Below are 20,300 nucleotides of genomic sequence, written 5' to 3'. Positions count from 1 at the left end.
GAGTGAAAAAGTTCAGAAAGCCCAAAGGGAACAGCTTCCTTTCAGGATATCACTGCCCTCTTCTGTCTGACCGCGGTGCTACACTTACTTCACCAAACCTCTGTGATCATTGAGGTGACATGTATCTGTTTTGTGGTAGTGTGTCTGCCAGAACCTAAATTATATATGAATTAGTTGTCTTTAGAATGTCTGCTGTGGAATATTTAAATATGTTTTCCTACTTTGTGCATCAGACAAACAACATTTTGGGTCTGTTTCACATAAAAACAATGTAGAAACCCCCCTCAGGGCTGACCTGATGTCTAGGATAAAGACATTTAGCGAGATTATAAATTCTCTTTCAGGTAGAGCAGACTGTCTGGTCAGTTTAATGCTTCATCATTTGGATGTGGATGACTGACATAGTGCTCATGTTTCAAATACAGCCAGTATTGAACAGGGACCAATGCAATAGCAAGCTCCCTCGCAAAATATTTATGTTAAAATATAGTTATCTCCTAACTGCTAACTATCTTTTTGATATTGGTTTCTGTTTAAATTTGTCTAAGTGAAAAGCTAAGGAAAGGTAAAAACTGCCTCACCCTTGTGTCTTTGTACATTCATGCTCTTCCACTAGGTGTGGGGTCCTTGTTAGCGCGCTTCCAGCTAACAGGGGGTCCCAGTAAACCGGCTCCACTGGCGGTGCAGTTCACCAGTGAGGGCAGCAACCTGTCAGGCTGTGACATTGAACTGGCTGGACCAGGGTACCGCTTCTCTCTTGTCAAGAAGAGGTTTGCTGCAGGTCAGTTTAAAATCTCAGCATTTCATGAAATTTCCCATTTTTTTTTGTTTTCAACTCTTTCAAACTTTTTTAAACTCATAACAGTATTTCAAACTTTTTTCGATGGCTGTATAATTTCCTTTCAATCTGCTAAAAGAAAACAGAATTCTCCAGCTAATGAGAAGTTTGTCAATTTAGTAACAAAAGGTTGGCTTCTGCACCTACGGTGGATTTGTCTGCCACCGCCTATTTTAAGATTCCCCATAAATAACAATCATTCTGACTCAGTGTGCACAACAAACTCTTCCTTTGTGTTTGACTGAGGCCTGATCATAGAAGAATTAATCACTTTTCTTTGCTTACAGCTGAATTCATAGGTTTTATAGTGAGAAAACAATGTTGCACCAAACCTAAAACTGCTAATAACCCTCCTGAAGACCTCAAAAGAAAGAGAGTGAGATAGAGAGACGTAGAGAAGCCCTTGTACCTTTGGATCAATTTGACCCAAAGGCAACAGGAGGGTTAAAACATGACAGCAGGGGAAGTGTGATTCCTCTGGATTTAACAATAAAACTCAGGAGTCTCTGTAAATTATCTAAGAAGTGACTTTTCTGCCTTTTTAGGAAAATACTTGGCTGACAACTGACCCATTCCACTGATGAACAAAACAACTGTCGTGACCAGAGGACAGACCTGCATCAGACTCTCCTACAACCTTTCATGAACCCACACGACAGGTCTGCAGCCTGCCCAGCAGTATTGTATAACTTGCATATAGCATTGTGGAGCTGTTTCAGGTCATGTAATTATAGTATTTGTATTCATCTCATAACATATGTGTTGCTGCAGTTAGACGCCTGGGTTCTTCCTTGTTTGAAAGTCCGTGCCTCTCTCCATCCTCCTCTGGTCAAAGTGTTTTAAAGTTTCACTGCAGCTGCCTGACAGAAGACAGGAGAAGTCGTAGTACAAGACAGATTTTAACTCTGCAAGATAAAAGTCAGTCACTCATCTCAACCTCTGAAATAAACGAGGGATGGATCAATCCCAAATCTATAAATAAGCCTTTTGTTTAGTTCAATCTTAAAGCCTGTGATGGCATTGCCTGGAACACGAGTTCTTATTGGTGCTGTTGTGCTTTCAGATAAACAGAATCAATCAGTCACCAAAAAATTGTTTTTCAAACTTTTCTCACTGGAACTACAGGGTCATATGACTTGAATTGGCTTTTTTATAGTAATGCTTAACTGGCCGATTTTATTTCTTTAAATTACACCCATTGAGAGGTTTTAACCTGTTAGGCAGCTGCAATGATGGGTCAGCTCACTGGTTGCAAAACAAAATGAATAATAACATAAAAAACCTTTTCTCTTCAGAACAAAGGAAGTGTACAAAGTGTCATTTTAAGGCAGTACTATGTATCTTAAAGGGCGTTCGGTGTTTTCCTTGTATTGTTGAATAGCCTTTCTGTTGTTCCCAGGGACAGCAGTGTTAGACACCAGAGTACATGACAGCATTCTATTTTTATTTATTGATGACAATGACTTGTTGTATAAAACATGTGATTCTGTATATGAATAGAATTTGAATGGTATCACAACAACTCAGAACCCTTAAGTGTATATTTGAATTCTCTCTTTTTTTGTTATCTGTGTAGTTGGGTAACCTGTGTACAGTATAAGGTATAATTTTTGAATTTATTTCAGATATAATTTTTTAACTCAAGTGCAACAGAAGATTTGAGCTATATATGGGTGGTGGGGTGGGAGGGGTGGGGTAATTTAAAGAAAATGGTAAATATCTTCCTGGTATGCTGTGTTATGCTTTGTGAAAGCAGTGTTATTGTAGAGTTAGATAAAGTCCGCATTCTAAGAAAGCATATTATGTTCAAATTTTGTTTTGAAAGTTCAATTTAACCAGCTAGCTCTGTCTTGTTGCAGAAAGACTTCACTGTTTTAAAGTTGACAATTAATGCACATTCAGCACTTAAAGGAAGCCTTGTGAACCGGACATAGCTGCACCTGAATCAGGTTTACATCCATTGGCAGTTTAGGCTGTGGCACTTGGGCTCTCAGCAGCTCACCAAGTCTACCAGTGCTACCTTCTGTCTAAGATGAGAGTTTGGTTACATCCACAGAAAAAGAAAAAGAAACTTAGAAGACAGCAGCTTGATGATACAGGGCAACTCCACAACAGCAACCTGTTGTCTCTGCAAGTAGGAACATGTAAGACAGGGTTTACTGGAAATGTCAACAATTGAACTTTCAAAGTAAAAAATGTTACTCGTACACCTTGAAATGTTTGGCATTTTTAAAGATGCTCTAAATGATCTGTTGTATATCTGCTTGGAGACAGAGCATAAAGACTGAGTTCATATTTTATTGTTAATGTCTTCTTACCAGCGCCTCTAAACCCTCCAAAATTAACACAACATGTTTGTTTGATTGTATGAATATCAAGTTGGGATTTGTGAAGATGTAACATGCACCTTAAAGTTTCATAAGAACCTGTGTGTAAATTATAGTTGTTTTAGCAGCAGAGACTTACGGTAAACAATGCGAACGCCTTTCAGTCCACCTTTGTTGTCCAAAACTAAACAGTTTTTGGACTGATATGAAATATTTTACAGATATTTTGGTCTCTTTCAGGATAATCTGACATTCTTTCAATACCTATAGCATTTCTACTGGGTCAAAATTTAAATTTGTTTGCTACTTTAATTTTACTTTATATTTAATTTTTTTTTTATTTTTTGTGGTGTACTTCTGTCCCAGGTGCTCACCATAAAATGAAATGACTCAATCCTCACATCGAGCTGACATTGTGCCTGCTGTAAAAGCATCATCAAAGAGACTTGAGCCTGATTTACTTTTGGATTTGGCTAAATGTGTTTTTCCTCCTGAAAGCAGTCTTTATGTTTAGCAGATATAGGATTGATTATTTATAAGAAAGCAAATGTGTATTTCTCAGAATGTCAACTTCTGTTTTTTTGTTTTTTGTTTTTTAAATATGACAATGAGAACAAAAACAGTTTTTTTGTCAGCTGCATTGATGGAATTTGCTGACCATGGTTCCATTATCTGAACAGGATTTGTTTACTGGTTTGTTTATTCTGACCTAGAAGTCTGAAGGAAACAAAGGTAGATCCTTTTACCTTCGTTTACTTTGTAACTTTGGCCATGTTTCACCAGTTAGGCTTTTCTTCTGTTTCTTACCTGTTTATTGGCATAAACTCCCAGAATATATGACCTGCACACCCCGATCCTCCTACCAGCGCTTGAATCCGTGGCTTTATTTTTCATATATGTATAAATGTAATGGTCTCTGTGAGATGACATGATTTGAATGAGGATGTGAAGCAAGGGTAAGTGACCAAAATGTCTTTTGTTCATTTTGTTTTTTCTGTATTTTATGTGTGTGTACCCTGGACGGTCAGTCCTCTGTTAAGAAAAATAGGATTAATATTTTTAAAATGCTTAAAAATGACAAAAATATTATATTGTTCAATGTGAATAAACACTGTGCTGATGATGTTCAACTTCCTGGATGCTCTGAAACTCAACATGAAGAACAAAGTGTGTGTGAAGCGTAGCTGAAAATCGATGTACTGTACTGTTTGTCTGCATTCTGCTAAATGGAACCAATCACATTCTTGTGGATAAACTTAAGGGAAAAGATCAGTTATTCTCGCACCAGTACTTCTATTCAGAGTATATAGTAATTTTAAATACAGATATTTTGCAGTGATTTTAGATCAGGACTGTACAGTTAAAATTAAAAATCTCTTGACCAGGTTTTTCCTTTTTCTTTTTTTTTTTTTTTCTGCGCAGCCCCAGTCTGAAGTTCAACTTTAAAGTGAGGTGGTTTTAAATGATTGGTTCCATTTAGCTCCTGGTTATTCTTTTGTTTGGTAATATCTTTTGTCATGCTGACTGGATGACAACATGCCGTTACATTTTGTATAAATTGTGAAGCTTACAGTGCAACAGTCACTACAGCATTATCTACCAAGGCTCACCGATCACACTAACAATTATCAATGTGTTTGGAATTACTGTAGGTTTTATATCTTTCAGCTTGAGAGGCAACACACAACTCTGTCTTTTAGTTGCTAGAATCTTATTTGCTCCTTTTAAAATACAAAAACTTGGGGCAGAACTTGTGTTTTTCAGCTCTTCATCTCTGTGGTGAATTTATCCTGCAGTAATTCAGTATTGCATGCAAAGCATGCAGTAAAAGGTGGGGCATCTTCATGATAGATAGTACTGAAATGACATGTTGTGCTGAGAGTCACTTACCTTGTATTAATGTTGCGAAGAGACAAGGGAGTGTGTTTATGTGTGCTAGAAGCCAGAATGCTTTTCTGTACCGTTAATCTCAAACACGTGCAAGCTGTTTGTTCAGAACATAACAACGATAAAAGGAACCGAGGAACTTAGTTTGCTTCTTTTCAAATCCAATAAAAGTTCTAACTGGCCACTTGTTCTTCCTGTTTTATTGTTGCTACTCATTGCAAACTTGGAAATCAAACATACAAAAGGTTATCCTGAACTTTATCAAATGATGCAGTTTACTCCAGTAGTTTTCCAGATATCCATTCATTTGTTGTCTTTACCCACTTTTTCTTGTCCGGGTCATGGGGGAGCTGGTGCCTATCCCCAGCTGTCATTGTGTGAGCGGTGTGGTACACCCTGGACAGGTCGCAAGTCCATCACAGGGCCAGTTTTCTAGATATATTGAATTAAATTCTGAAATGCGGGACCACATTCAGTGTAAACAAAACACTCAGCTGAATCTACCAAAAACCACATGGAAGTCTTAGTCATGTGATTGACCTGTATTAAGCTGGCTATTGTCTAAATATGACCAGTAAATCACTGAACTATTTCCAGTCACTTCAGCCATAGTGAAACAAATGCGTGTGGTAGTTGGTCATCAGTAATGACCTATGACCTTTAATCTTGAGCCACCTTCTTATAGTGAGCAGAATCCTTTAGATAGACTTTGTGCTCATTGCTAATAAATTATGCTGAACAAAGATTGTGCAGTATTCCAGCACTGAAAGCTGTAAATAGTCTGATTTTAAACATGTTTTATTTCTATTTCATAATTTCTTTTAGAAAGAGATGTTTCTCAACCCAGTCAGAATATTCCATGGTTTCAAACTCAGGTTTTGTTTTATTATCCAACGACACAGTGATGATTTTTAACAGAGATGACTGTAATTTCTAAAGCATCCCAAACAAACTGCAAGACGTGTGCAAGAACATTTATTAGACAACTGTAAAATGATAGAATACAACTTAAGTGTCCTATAGAGACATCAAAACAGAAACTGAAATTTTGTGAATTTATTTTAAACACATGACACAATTCTGGTTTAGATATGTCTTTTTTTTGCACAGAATATGATCTACAAGTGACACAATTCCACATCCTCTAACCTCTATTTAAATCATATTTAAACATGCATTTCTTGTTACACATATTCTCCTGCTCAGGTTCATACAGAAATGTTCACAGAGACTCCACATTCACGTCTACAAGTCTCAGCAGTTCTACAGTGATCATTCGTCAGCCTGTGATTCAGGCCTGGTTGCCTCAGTCCTTTAGGAGGGGTCTCAGCAGAGGTAGGTGAGGTCACTCTTCCTGCAGCCCACCTGACAGCACATTTTGGTCACAACATTATTGAGGTCTCGTTTGGTCCACTCAGATCCAGGACTGCTAAGGTTCTCCAGGCTGTTCTGCTCCCCCGCTGACAGACCTGCATCAACAAACAGAAAACAAGGTGGATTGAGAAAACTTTTTATGGAATATGTTTTCTTTAATAATAATCTTGATAACACACACTCTTCTGTTACGAGTGTTTGTCTTGTTTGTTGGGACTGAGGCCTTTTTTTTTTACATTTATTTCAAAGACAATCATTAATGACTGACTTTTTCTTCGTATCAGTTTACTTTCTGTTCATGTCCTCATTAAAAAGGAAAAACTTAAGTGATTAACGCTGTCCTATTTGTCTTGTGCAGTGACCGTTTCCTTCTTCTAATCACCACGATTGACACGCTAAGTGGATTTGTCTGACAGACAGTAAGAGAGGGACTGCCCCGGGAACAGCCGCCTCCAGCATTTTAAGAGACACACAACCTCTTCCGGCGTAATTACACTGAACATGCCGCCTTGTGGAGACACCTGTCTCCCTGCACGCCCACTGTCCAGCAGACAATTATTTAATACAATTAAAACTACAGCTGAAAAAAAAAAACAACAGATTGGCCAAAAGAATACTTCAATAATAATTACAACAATTTAAATTAGACTGCTGGAGATAGATGCCAGAAAGAAGAAACAGGTAGAGAGAATGTAGGACGGATGGATGGATGATGGATGATTTAAATCAAATATTAATCAAACTAAATCAAAACTATAAAATGTGGAGTTTAAATAAATACATAAGTAAATAGGACTTACTGTTGATATAATTTTCACCCCAATAACACCAAAATGGACAACTTCAAGAAGCTCAAAGTAGAAGTTTTATCAGAGCTTCTTGTAATCCAGGTATCCTGATTTGATAGAAGTAAGCAGTCCTTTTCAGCAAAGGACTTAAAATAAATTAAAAGAATTTAGTATTGCATATTTCCTGAGAACACTGATTTTTTTGGGAGGAAACAAAAGTCTAAATAAACTGTGAACATGCACCAAATATTATGGGGCTAATTACAAATTGAGGTTGACTGGGCAATAAGACAGAATTTTTTTTTTTCTGCAATATTTTCCTTATGTTCCTAACTATGAACCACAGAATATGGATATGTGAAAATAAAATTAAAAAAAAACAATTAATTTTCTGTATAAGCAGTTTTCTTACCATCTATGTCTGGCTCAGAGAAGAACCTCCTCCAACGGGAGCCTCCGCAGGTGTAGACGACAGCCCTCACTAACTGTCGACCGCACAACTTCATCGCCTCCACTTCTGCTCCCGCCTGGTCCACACTCACCATGGCGCTCAAGAGTAAAGGCAAAACCACCAGAGCACGCATGCTGGATACCCGACTGTCTGTTTTAGTTTCTTCTCCTAAAACTTAAGCCGCTGTTCTTTTTGCCCTTCTGTTCTGTTCTGATGCTTTTGCAGGCTGCAACGAAGTCTTTGAACCACTGCTTAGACTTCCCTGTATTATATACAGTCCACTTGATCATCTGTCCACCTCCCACTTATTGACCCTTAGCCCATCCCAGCGACCCACAAACACGCACGCCTGCATACTTTTTATGCTCCTGGTTATCTTTGCCATCACCATTTTCAGTCATCTAACGACCACAAGACTTTTATAGCCCACATCATATTAAATGAGGTGCAGCCTCTTCAGACTCCATCTGATTACATGATTTCAGGCCCAGATTGCCCTGACCCTCATTACACCATATGGCTAATTAAAGGATTCAGAGTGATTCCTGTTGCATTCGAACAGATGTTTAGTGTGTTTACAACACTCTGATGGCCTGGTTGTCTTTCATTTTACAGCAGTTTGGGCCATATGAGAGGCAAAAAGTCAATGTTGATAGTTCATCATGCAGTCATTATTGTGCTGCTGATGGTGTGATGAGATACTCCAAGTGACATTTCACTACGATCATTAGTCGTGCAAGTTCCTCTTACAATGTTTCCAAAATTATATGTTTAGGTGGACATAATGTCAGGTTGTCTTTGTGTAAACACAAAACAAGTTAGATGAGCTTTTTTATTATTGTGCATGCAAATAAACTTTAATGTGACACAAGCAACAATTGTTTCATCGAAGCATTGATTCTGGTTGTTACTTTGACTGTTTTAAGAAGTCTTATAAACAAATCTGGGATTATGTTTTAATATGCATGTCACTTGCCAGGCAGAATGAAAGTTAAATCCAATTTCAAATCAATTTTACCTACTCTTAAGCATAGTGTTTCATAGAGTTCTGTTCTTGGACCTATTTTATTTGTACTTTATCTGCTTCTCTTAAACATTTTAGTAGTATCTCTTATTATTGCTATGCTGGATTTGTGACCCATCCAGGGTGTACCCCACCTTTCTCACAGTGACTCCTGGAGATAGGCACCAGCTCTCCATAACCCTGAAAGGGGAAGCAGGTAAAGATGGATGGATGGATGGATGATATTCAGTTTTTTGTTACTTTTAAACCTCACAGTGTACTGTATCTAAAGGATAAATCCTCCAAAGGTGTTTAAAATGAATAAAATCATCTGATCATCTGTTCTTCAGCCGAATGAGAAGAAAATGGAGGTTTTTAGTGGTGCTTTGGATAGCTTGATCCCTAAGATTGTTGGAAACATGGGTTTCCTTTCCACTTACATTAAACCCAGCATTAAAAATCTGGGGGTCACTGTCATTTGACAAGAGTGTTTGTTCTTGTTTTTGTTTTTGTTAGTATCATCCACTGCTGTTGGAGAATAATTTGGGGTACTTTTCGTTACCGTTTTTAGTACAAATATTACAAATTTCCATTCTTTTCCTTGTCAAATCTGAGTACTTCTCCTACCTCTGTTGTTTAGATTAAACAAAACATGACAATGTGAAGTTTGCAGATAAAATCTGTTCTAATGCGATTGTTCGTATCTCGCTGAGACATCCAGTCGCCCTTTTTTTCTGAGATCTAAATCTTTTAAAGAAAGCTGCAGGATAAATAGATATAACAGACACAAACCTAATTGGCTCAGGGAGACATCAACATATGAGTCTTTGGTCTATCTGTAACTGTCAGACAGTGAGATGGCTCCCATTGTGTCCACCTGAAAGAACCAGAGAGACGATGTGAGCTTTGCCACATAAGCTGCCCTTTAGGTGCCTTTGAAGGAGCAATAATGGCTTAAAATTGCTGGTGTAAGATGTTATCAAGTCAGTAAAAGTGCATTAACACAGACTGGATGTCAACAAAAGGAAAGATTGCAGGTGATAGTATATGTGTGTTCAATAAAAACTCATCAATTGTACCAAAAGAGAGCATCACGTTTTTACCAACACCATCTGTCTATTTTAGAGCAGATGTCTGAATAGAACAAAAAGCATACAAAAAATAATTTAAAAAAAAACAGTAAAACTTTGATATGTATTTTTTATTTTTGGCACAAAATACCTTGAGAATTAAATAAACATGTTATTCATAGTTTTGCGTTAGTTGCAGCTCCCCACACTGATACCAATGACTTAATATACTTCATTTGTTCTTTGCTGACTAAAAGAAAATGGCTTTTGGATATTTGAAATACATCACAAACATGGTTTCTGTCAAAACAACCCAGTTACGTAAAAAAGTAATCATTTTTATACAACAGGTGCACACACACATTATGACTCAACGAGGAAGTGAAGTAAATACTCTCGCTGGCTCGTTAAATTTCTTTTCAGAACATTAAACCTTCATCACTTTCATTGCACCTCATCTACCTTCCCTTTCGTAAGAAAATGTTTCCTGTTTTCTACTCATGAAGGTAAAATCTAGGTTTCACAGAAATTACCCGCAAAAAAAGTCAGTTTTGGATAAATTATTTTTATATTTTTGGAGGATTGTCACCACTTTAGTTGGATATTGAAACAATAATTATGTAATTCTTGTTTGTTTCAAACTTTTTTCTGTTGATTTTTTATTATCACAAAGAGCATTATTGAACACACAAGTACAGTGATCACTATTATTGATTTTAGTGCTTTTTATAAGAGTTAAATGATTAATTGTTGATTTGACAGGTAAAATGGTCTCTAGAACCAAACAGTACATTTGAGTTTATTACATTTTACATTGACAACAAGTCTAGCCAGACCACAAATAAATAAATACTTAACATAAGAACAAACATTCAACATTTATACACCTGAAGCAATGTTTCACTACATGTAAGATTACCCAGTTGGCATCATTATTTATCCATTATTGTTCTTAGAGATTTTGCTTACATCAGATAATCAAATCTGCAAAAAGCTTAACCACAGAACAGATGCAGTAACTGGAAACTGTCCGTCAATAAAGGCTCTAAATAGTTTGCAGTAAAATTAACATTTAAAAGGAGAATAGGATCCTGATATGAAATTTATTTTTCTAATACTTGTAATGATGTGGTTTGGTTTTGCTTTGGAGCTGAAACATGGGTTTGTTTGATATATTTACATTTCAAAAGTTCAACAACATTAAAGAGAAAAAAACAGAAGCAAATACACAATTGTTTATTGCCACTTTTTTATCTACATTATAAAATATTCAACACGTCTATTATTAAATAGCTTCTGGTTAATTGTCTGCTGGGAGAAGCGTCAGCCCCCCATGAACCTAAACAGAATTAAACAGGTACAGAAAAATGGTAAATGAGTTATCATTTCTTCTTTGTTTAAATTTATAGCAACAGCGTCAATCTGAGCCCCCTCTCTGCCACTGCGCATATTCAACTCCAAGCCTCTAGGGGGCGACGTAAAACCACGTGATTAGCATGACGTAGTACAGGAAACAGGAAGTAAGGTGCAGCATTGTAAGGACGAAATGTTTGTGCAGTTTGTCAACGTAGTTAAAATGTCACTTTTTAAAGTTTCCTATAACTAATTGGAGCATCTTTGCAGCAGCTGTCTCAAGGTGATTCTTGCTTGTTGTTATGTTTCTTTTTCAACTCTGCGTTGTTAAAGTTATGTTGTGCTAACTTAGATAATCTTACTAGCTTGCTGTGCATGTCCAGCAAACTAGTAAGTAAGATTATCTAAATTAGCAAAATCTGTAAAAATGAAGCTTTGTAAACTGTTGTAAATATCTGAGGCTAGATCACATTTAAAAAGAAAAGTAAACTGAATCATGTGTTCATTTAGTTTGTACAATTTAGCACTTTAATAAAGAAACAGCATGATATTTGTATGAAACATTCAGTGCTGTTAAAAGTAATTTTAGGTCATAAGATGTTAGCTTAAGCACATGAATTTAAAGATGAAAAATGACAAATATGTTCCTAAATTACAGAATGCCTATGTCAGATGTGTGAGCTTGCTTTTATTCCATTTTAATTGAAGTAAAAAAAAAAACTCGTTTGTTTTTGTTTGTTTTGTCGTTTCTTTGTTCAAATAATCGTTTATTTTCATACTGTTTATCACGAGAGAAAAAGTTTGCTTGTTATGAGAAAGGGGAAAAAAAAGAATATTCTGAATTAATAGTAATAAGGAAATTATTTGTCAGGGATTTTATGATATATGTAGCTAATAGCTGTTTTTTCAGGTGATAGATTCAGATCTCAATAATTCATGTCATAATTTCTTTGAAATCACAGCACACCTGAATGTGTCATGGAGCCTGCAGTACATAAGAGTTGGAGGAGAGTCTTTCACAATCTCCACAGAGCCTTTATTATTCCAAAGAGAAACAGTTCGGGTTGGGCTGATCATGCAGCTGCCTCCCCTCACTCCAGTCATGTCAAGTCCACGCTCCTGGTTTCTCGTCTCTATCAGCCTTCAAACCTGCGTGATATGGGGCTGGACAGCCAGGTGGCAGGAGAGATGAGCTGTAAGAGCCAGAGGCTCATGCAGCAGGCTGGGCTCATCCATCCATCAAACCCAGGGTGCTACTACTACCTTCCGACTGCTGTCCGCTCCATGGAAAAGCTGGTAAGTTTATATTTTTATTAAATACACATTAAAACTCCTTAAAGTTGAAGTATCTGGTAGTAACAACTCCAGTGTTTAATCAACAGATAAGGGTGATTGACCAGGAGATGCAGGGGATTGGTGGACAGAAGTTAGACATGCCCAGTCTCTGCTCGGCTGATCTCTGGAAAGCCAGTGAGCGCTGGGATTTAATGGGAAAGGAGCTGTTCCGACTTAAAGACCGCCATGGAACAGACTACTGCTTGGGTCCCACACACGAGGAGGCAGTGACGACTCTTGTTGCTCACCAGGCAACTCTCTCCTACAGACAGCTGCCTCTGCTGCTGTACCAAGTTAGCACTCATTTTGTTGTTGTCACCAGTGCATTTGTTGTTCTAAGCTGCAGTTTTTACATTGTGTGTTTTGTTTATTAATAAAAACAGATCACCAGGAAGTTCAGAGATGAGCCAAAGCCAAAGTTTGGTCTCCTACGGGGGAGGGAGTTTTACATGAAGGACATGTACTCCTTTGATGTGAGTGAAGAGGCTGCTCATCAGACATACGAGTCTGTGTGTCAAGCATACACTCGACTCTTTGCCAGGTTGGGCCTGCGTTGCGTTCAAGTGCAGGCAGACACAGGAAACATTGGCGGCACCCTCTCCCATGAGTTCCAGCTGCCAGCAGACATCGGTGAGGACCGGCTTCTGGTCTGTGGGAACTGTTCCTTCTCAGCTAATGTGGAGACTTTGTCTTCAGACAAAACTGACTGTCCGCGGTGCAGCACCGGCTCACTGGTAGAGTCAAAAGGTATAGAAGTAGGTCACACTTTTTATCTGGGTAAAAAGTACTCCCATGTGTTTGAAGCCACTTTCAGTAGTGCCCAGAACAAACTTACTACTGCCGAGATGGGCTGCTATGGCCTTGGTGTGACCCGTATTCTTGCTGCAGCCATCGAGGTGATGTCAACAGAGGAAGAGATCCGCTGGCCGGGTCTTATTGCCCCTTACCAGGTTTGTGTTTTACCCCCCAAAAAGGGTAGTAAAGTGGATGAGGCATCAGTCTTAGCAGAAGAACTGGTTCAGACTTTGGGAGAGGCTCTTCCTTGTTTGAGAGGGGAAGTTGTTCTTGATGACCGCACACAGATGAGCATTGGAAAGAGGCTGAAAGACGCCTGCAGACTGGGCTATCCTTACATCGTTGTAGTAGGACAAGGAGCTCTGGAGGAAACTCCAAAGTTTGAGGTGATATGTCAGCAGACAGGTGAGACGATGTTTCTCAGTAAAGATGGAGTGCTGGATCTGCTGGGAAAAGTGGAAACTTTGTGATTTAAAAAAACCCTAAAAACTTTTAAACTTTGTTTAAAAAATGTTTTCATTTGTTTGTAAATTTTAAAGTAAATGACAAACAATATTAGGGACTTTTATTTTGCCATCATTTACAGCCTGAATTGTAAAAGCTGAGGTAAACGGCTTTAAATGCATTTTGTCATGACGGTGCAATTAAAGGAAAATGGGCACAGAATTATTGTTTTCTATTTAATTTGCTAATAATCCCATTAGTAGTATTTTTATTTTACTAATACTTCTATTAGTGGTTTAATCATTTTAATTTACTTCTGAATTGAAATGGTCAAGAATAAAATGCTTCATAGCTTACAGGTTTCATGGTCTGTCTCTGTGTGTATACTTAATAAATATATTTCAAATACAAATATGGACAATTAGGCAGAAATACAAGTGAGATAATTGGCTATTTGCAACTAAATGAGTTAATTAATCAAAGGTCATTAAACAGTTCAGAGGTGGGATGCCTCATACTTAGTTCTGTAAACTCTGTCTGGAACCGAAAGTTTCACAAAAGCCAGTTAAACTTCCCTTGTTTTTTAATGAAAATGCTGATTTTAAAAAAATGATATCAATAAAAGTGNTATATATATATATATATATATATATATATATATATATATATATATATATANAATACACAAATAAATAAATACTTGGATTTTTGCTTTCAAAACAGCACACGCTACTTTGTATTTCTGCATGGATATTTTGTTGTATTGCTTCTTTTATAATTCACTTTTGACCTCCATTTGACCAGCTGTAAAGCATTGACATGGGTTTATATAGATTGTGATATGCTTTAAAATACAACTACATAATTTAGATTATAATTATAATTAGTGAAGTTTCGGACGGTTTTAGAAAACAATTGTTTGTTTCACTCTGGGACATTTTTGTTGTGGATGATGATGGTGAAAATGAAGAGTAACAATGTAAAATAATAATAATAAAAAATACACATTCCATAAAAATCTGCTCAACTTTATCAAAATGTAAAACATTATGTTTACATTAATGTTTCAGCAAACCAGTTCCGGTCTTGTGCGAAAATCTGTTCCCCGTGTCGGGAGCGCGCATTGCAGACAGAGAGGTGGATCCGGCGGATCTGACCATTTTCACGGCGATTCTTATCGATTTTTCGGTAAAAACTACTCATATAATCATGTCAATGTTGTAACTTTTTGATGCCTCGCAAATGTTATCAAAATCACAGGATTTATTGTTGATGATGAAAGGATTAAACACAGTTAAAGACTTGCAGGTAAATTAATTTGTTTCCATTTTATGTAGGGGGAACAGATTATTTCAAAAGACCGGTGAAGGTAAGACTGTGGTCTGCTCAGACTGCGGGACCAATGATCAGACTTCACGTTTCCGCACGGATCTTAATTACCGGTGCACAGCAGACATGTGTAAACAAGACAGCCTCCAGAATCCGTAACGTTTTATATCTGGTGGTTGAGACTCAGTCAGTAATTAATACAGTTTGTACAAGACTTGAAAACAAGAAAAAGTCGTTTTAATTTTTATTTTGACACAAAATGGCGTCAACGGAGGTTCAGAGTGACAGTGACGACGGCATGGACGAGTTCATGGACAAATTCAAGAGACAGAGATACAAAAATGCATTCACAGAAAACAACTGGGAGGAGGTAACACCATCATTTAAAAGCCTGAAACTTAAAGTTATTGTAAGTCGTGTAGTTGAAGCTTATCTGATCATCTTCTGTACACCCTGACGGGCTTCTCTTTGTAGGAGTTTAATAGAGTCCCCATGTTTATGAAATCAGCCCCTGAAGAGATCGACCCACAGAAGTACCCAGAACTAGCATGTCTCCAGTCTATAATCCACGATGAAGACCGATCTCCAGAAGGTTAGTGGACCTCATCTTTACCTGAGTGTTGTCCTTACTCACAACAGGTTTGAAAATATGAGCCTTTTGTTCCTCTTCAGAACTAGCAAAGAGCCTGAAAGACGAAGGAAATGTATATTTCAAAGAGAAGAATTACAAACAGGCTGTGGTGTCCTACACTGCAGCTTTGAAGAAGAAATGTGGTGATCAGGAGCTCAATGCTGTGCTCCTCACAAACCGAGCAGCTTCACACTTCTATCTGGGTAAAAGTCTTCAGCCTGTTAAGATTTAAACGCTGTGAGATACATCTACGGTTTGGTATTGCCATTTTGTTTTTCATTCTTTAGAATATGTTTATGTTTCCTTTGATTTTCTATTATACAGGTAACATGCGCTCTGCACTGAATGATGCTGCAGCTGCAAAAAAGATCAAACCAGACCACCTGAAAGCCTTGATCAGAGGTGTGTAATCTGTAAATGCGTTTGAAATAATAAGAAATATTTACAAAACAAATAAGTTACAAGCGCTATGAAACATGCACAGATCATTGGAGAAACTATATTGCAATATGTACCAGGAAGAACTGAGTTGTACCTGGAGGAAGAATCATTTCATGCCATGTTTCTGTAACAGTACATAGTAGAGATGATGTGTTGGTTCTGCAGGTGCTCAGTGCTGCATTGAGCTCCGTAACTTTGCAGAGGCGATCCAGTGGTGTGACGAGGGGCTAAAGGTTCACCCTACTGACAAGAAGCTGCGAGAGCTCAGAGCAGCAGCAGATAAACACAAGGTTAGCCATGAGAATAGTTTATTTTTTGATCTGTTTTAATGCTGGACAGGTGAAAGTTTTGAAGCCAGCGTGCGTCACATTAAAGTTGTTTTTGTCTCTGGTGTCTTAGAGAGCAGCAGAGAGAGATTCCAGGAAGGCCAAGGCTAAAGAAAAGAAGCTACATGGTGAGAAAGAGGCTCTTCTGGCTGCTATAAAGGTACATATCAAATTAATTTGCTTGTATTTAAGATTAAAATTTCATCAAACAAAGGGAGCTGGACCTCTTCTTTATTTAAAGAGGAAGTCTAATTATCTGTGTTTAAATCTACTAGACTTATTATGTCTTAGATGACTTAGAACCTGTAAAAAAAGGAACCTCCTCTGTTTTCTTGAACCCTTCAGATGTCTTAGCTCATACATTAATGGGACATAAGATTACAGCTGCTTTTATAATTATCAGTAATATTTTTGTGCACTCTTCACAGGATCGAGGCATCAAACTTTTCCGGCCTGCGATTCCTCGTGGGCGGGGTTCAGACAGTGAGGATGAGCGCTCTTCAGCAGCAGTAGCTCAGCTGAGCCTGGACGGCCTGAGCTCCCAGGAGGTCACAGGGGCTCAGGTCCTCCTGGATGAGCAGGGCGTTCTGCATTGGCCCGTTCTCTTCCTCTACCCCGAACATCAACAGAGTGATTTTATCTCAGCCTTCTGCGAAAACAACTGGTAAATAATGAAGTTTTTTTATTTACTTTTATTCTTGTTTTTTTTTATTTTATAACTATAATTTTTACAATCTGTTAATCTGAAGATCACATGTTTTGCTATAAATATTGAAAAAGTGAAACAATTTTCACACTTTTGCACAGTGACATCTTCAGCAGGAACACACAAAAACTAAACATTAAAATAAAACCTCTAAATAATAAATCAGTTTTGACATGTAACTAAGGAAAGCATTACATGTTCACCTTTGAACTATGTACTTGTAAAAAGTGGAACAATTTAGTTTTATTATGTGGGGCTGTCTGTCCTTGTTGGCACAGGTAACGCTCGGAGCATTTTACATTCCAGAAAATTATCTGATTTATAGTCAAGTCAAGACAAATTTATTTATATAGCACTTTTCAGCAACAAGGCGGTTCAAAGCTGGTTAAAGCTTCTCATAAGTGACCAATTTTTCTGTCATGACTCACTGCAATCCAGATTTTTCACAAAAATGAAACAATAAGTGAACTCATACCTGGCCACATGGGGGTACTGTTTAGCTAAGCAGTTCTTTATTGCTTACAAATAATAGTTTCTGAATGTGCCACTTTACTTATCCTTGTGTGTTTAATGTTTGTCTTGTTTAGTTTCAGAGACCACCTGACTGTCATGTTTGGAGAAGAACTTCCACCCTGGGACTCAGACAGAAAATACCACCCCCAAAATCTGCAGGTTTGGGTTTTTATTCCGTTCAAGTAAAGCAAAGATAAAGAATGAAACAAACCAGTGAAACAGGATAATTATGATTGTGCTGTTCGTAAACATTGACCTTCTGAGTTTAAAGAAGCAGTGAACACGGAGTATTTAGTTATTATTTGTTGCAGTGATTGTTTTGTGTGGAAAGCAATCAGATGAAATGAAAGTGAGACTTACTGTATGATCTGTGCAGACTGTATGAACTGTGCAGACTGTATGAACTGTGCAGACTGTATGAACTGTGCAGACAGCAGGAGAAGAACATTATAAGCTTGAAAACAGTCTTTATTTGTGCTTGCTGCAGTCAGATCTATGGTAGCTCACCCTTCATTCTGTGTTTTTTCAGCTCTACTTTGAAGATGAGGAGAAGGAGACACTTTACCAAATTGACCCAGAAACATCACTTTTAACAACACTGCAGCACAAAAGGTGTCTACTGTCTGTTTTAACATTTCTTTTTTTAATTTAGATTCTCCCAGTTTGATTTTTCATTATTGTGTGTCCTGTATTACATAAATATTAGTAGCTGAGTAAGTAATGACAAAACGTACATATTCTGGTATTCTTAATTATCTTTTAGAGTTTGATGTTTTATAACCTAAAACAGTTTAACAGTTTTATTTTTTATTTAAAGATGTGTACTGAAGAGCTAATAATGAATGTTTGGGAATTTTAGATCCAAACTCAAATCAGGCTTTTCTTTTAGGGGAAAGGTGCCGCCTCCCTGACTTGTGTTTTCATTGAATTTGTTCAAATGCAAGATTAAAAGTCATCTGAAGAGAACTTTAGATGACATTTTGTCTGTTGAGCAAGTTTTAGGATCAGTAATCTTACAAAACTATCAATGGTACAGAACACTTTTAACACAACTTGGTGTAATCAGGAAATCATAGATAATTCTGCTCCAACATTAAGGTTCAACAGTCAATGAATCAAAACAGGAGAAAAATATATATATATATATATATATATATATATATATATATATATATATATATATATATATATAAACTTCACAGCCAAATTTATTTATTTACCCACCTACCTACTGAAATGCCTGTTTCCTAATCTTTGCACATTATTTATCTGTATTGGTACTGAAGTTATGTTTAAGTCAGATTTCAGTTAATTATTATTTTTGTCATTTTCAAATTGGCGTTATGTTGTGAGTAATGTTTAAGTCATACAAAAGGTTTTAAGAAAACAGTCACATATCTTGTAATAGTTTCCTGCTGCTTTGTTAAAATGTATTTTTATAAACAGACACGACTGATTATTAATCATGATAGTGAGCTTGTTGTCAGGTTGTTTGGTTTCAGTTGGTAATTAACAGTGTTTTCACTGTTTACATTTTTAAAATCCAATGCTTGAGTCAGGAATGTTTTCTACTGCGTTTCCTTAAATTAACTTCCTGTCCTTTCTGTCCTTACAGGTTTTTTGTCAAAGCAGGCACGCCTAGCTTAATCGTTTTGGTGGAAGGCTCCCCGTTCCGAAAGCAGTTTTTATCAGGAAAGAAAATTCATGAATTGTAAACATCTCGGCCTTCAGTTCTTTGACTGACTTTGGTGTTTGCTTAGAAGACAGTAAAGGGCAGAACTGTTGTCAAATGAAATTAAAATTCTGAGCAAATCCATTAGAATGTTGTTTTCTCTGTATACTAATAAAACAAGATTCTGAGTAAACCTTGTCAAATCAAACCCTTGTGTCATTCAGAAGTCATAGGATTTGAATAATTAACAGTCTTTATTACTTTACTTGTGTTTTTTTAACTTCCAGCTACCCAACATCTGCCAGGCTGAAGCATGATACAATAAAAAGTCTGTAGTCATAGTTTTAGGCATGGTAAAAAGGTTTTCAGATAAAGTCTGAAGTAAAACAAGAAAGAGTATTTTTCATTTTTTTTAAAAGACTGAGCCCAAAACCATGGAAATGATTAACATTAAAACCTTTTCAGTTTATTATTTTAAGAAAATATATAGATTTTTATGTCCCATAACTTCATTTTTGTTTGTTCAACAAGTAAAATAATAGAAAAATAAATGCCTTTACCATTTAAGGGTGTAGACTATTTCAGCAATAAAATTGAAATTGCAATAATCCCTGTAAGAAAAAAAGGTGAAATTAAGCCTAAACTAGAGAAATTGCATTTCCTGCGAAAATGCAGTATGAATGCTTTTTTGCTGAATGATTTGACTGAAAGCTGCTGAAGAAGCTGAAACTAGGCGGAACAAACCCTTAAAACTGCAGAAAAATGCTTAAAAATAACAGAATAATCTTTAAAAATAACAGAACAATCCTTAAAAATAGCAGAATGATCCTTAAAATTGCAGAACAATCCTTGAAACAGCACAAGAATCCTGAAAAATAGCTGAAAGAACCTTGAAAACATCCCAAAAAGCAGAACAGAACCTAAAACAGCAAAACAAATCCAAACATTTCAAAACGAAAGCTGAAAACGGCAGAATAATGCTTAAAAATAACAGAACAATCCTTAAAAATAACAGAA

General features: G+C 36.9%; 4 protein-coding genes across 15 annotated transcripts in view; 3 read left to right on the top strand and 1 right to left on the bottom strand.

Moving 5' to 3' along the window:
* sgip1a (SH3GL interacting endocytic adaptor 1a) overlaps positions 1 to 5,234 on the top strand; it is a 51,734-nt gene extending 46,500 nt beyond the window's left edge. For all 12 annotated transcript variants that reach the window (XM_037974071.1, XM_037974069.1, XM_037974070.1 and 9 more), the window contains 2 exons: positions 617 to 781; positions 1,384 to 5,234. In XM_037974071.1, the coding sequence (XP_037829999.1) occupies positions 617 to 781; positions 1,384 to 1,406 (188 nt within the window). In that variant the 3' untranslated portion in view covers positions 1,407 to 5,234. The remainder of the gene's footprint in view (positions 1 to 616; positions 782 to 1,383) is intronic.
* Positions 5,235 to 6,011: 777 nt separating this feature from the next.
* Positions 6,012 to 7,986, bottom strand: insl5a (insulin-like 5a). Its single transcript, XM_017420378.2, has 2 exons — positions 7,627 to 7,986; positions 6,012 to 6,521 (listed from the first exon to the last, which is right to left on the bottom strand). The coding sequence occupies exons 1-2, from the start codon at positions 7,796 to 7,798 to the stop codon at positions 6,379 to 6,381; spliced, it is 315 nt and encodes a 104-aa protein (XP_017275867.1). The 5' UTR covers positions 7,799 to 7,986; the 3' UTR covers positions 6,012 to 6,378.
* Positions 7,987 to 11,241: 3,255 nt separating this feature from the next.
* Positions 11,242 to 14,023, top strand: pars2 (prolyl-tRNA synthetase 2, mitochondrial). The gene is made up of 4 exons (XM_017420376.3): positions 11,242 to 11,374; positions 12,054 to 12,387; positions 12,474 to 12,719; positions 12,810 to 14,023. The coding sequence occupies exons 2-4, from the start codon at positions 12,070 to 12,072 to the stop codon at positions 13,689 to 13,691; spliced, it is 1,446 nt and encodes a 481-aa protein (XP_017275865.1). The 5' UTR covers positions 11,242 to 11,374; positions 12,054 to 12,069; the 3' UTR covers positions 13,692 to 14,023.
* A 1,063-nt stretch (positions 14,024 to 15,086) lies between these two features.
* On the top strand, positions 15,087 to 19,476 carry ttc4 (tetratricopeptide repeat domain 4). The gene is made up of 10 exons (XM_017420377.3): positions 15,087 to 15,364; positions 15,469 to 15,586; positions 15,667 to 15,828; positions 15,950 to 16,027; positions 16,232 to 16,356; positions 16,466 to 16,552; positions 16,821 to 17,056; positions 17,686 to 17,770; positions 18,141 to 18,223; positions 19,227 to 19,476. Exons 1-10 carry the CDS (start codon positions 15,254 to 15,256, stop codon positions 19,324 to 19,326), a joined length of 1,185 nt encoding a protein of 394 aa, XP_017275866.1. The 5' UTR covers positions 15,087 to 15,253; the 3' UTR covers positions 19,327 to 19,476.
* The last annotated feature ends 824 nt before the right edge of the window (positions 19,477 to 20,300 follow it).

Source organism: Kryptolebias marmoratus, linkage group LG24 (genome assembly GCF_001649575.2).
Source record: "Kryptolebias marmoratus isolate JLee-2015 linkage group LG24, ASM164957v2, whole genome shotgun sequence".
NCBI lineage: Eukaryota > Metazoa > Chordata > Actinopteri > Cyprinodontiformes > Rivulidae > Kryptolebias > Kryptolebias marmoratus.
This window is presented reverse-complemented; position numbering and strand designations above follow the sequence as displayed.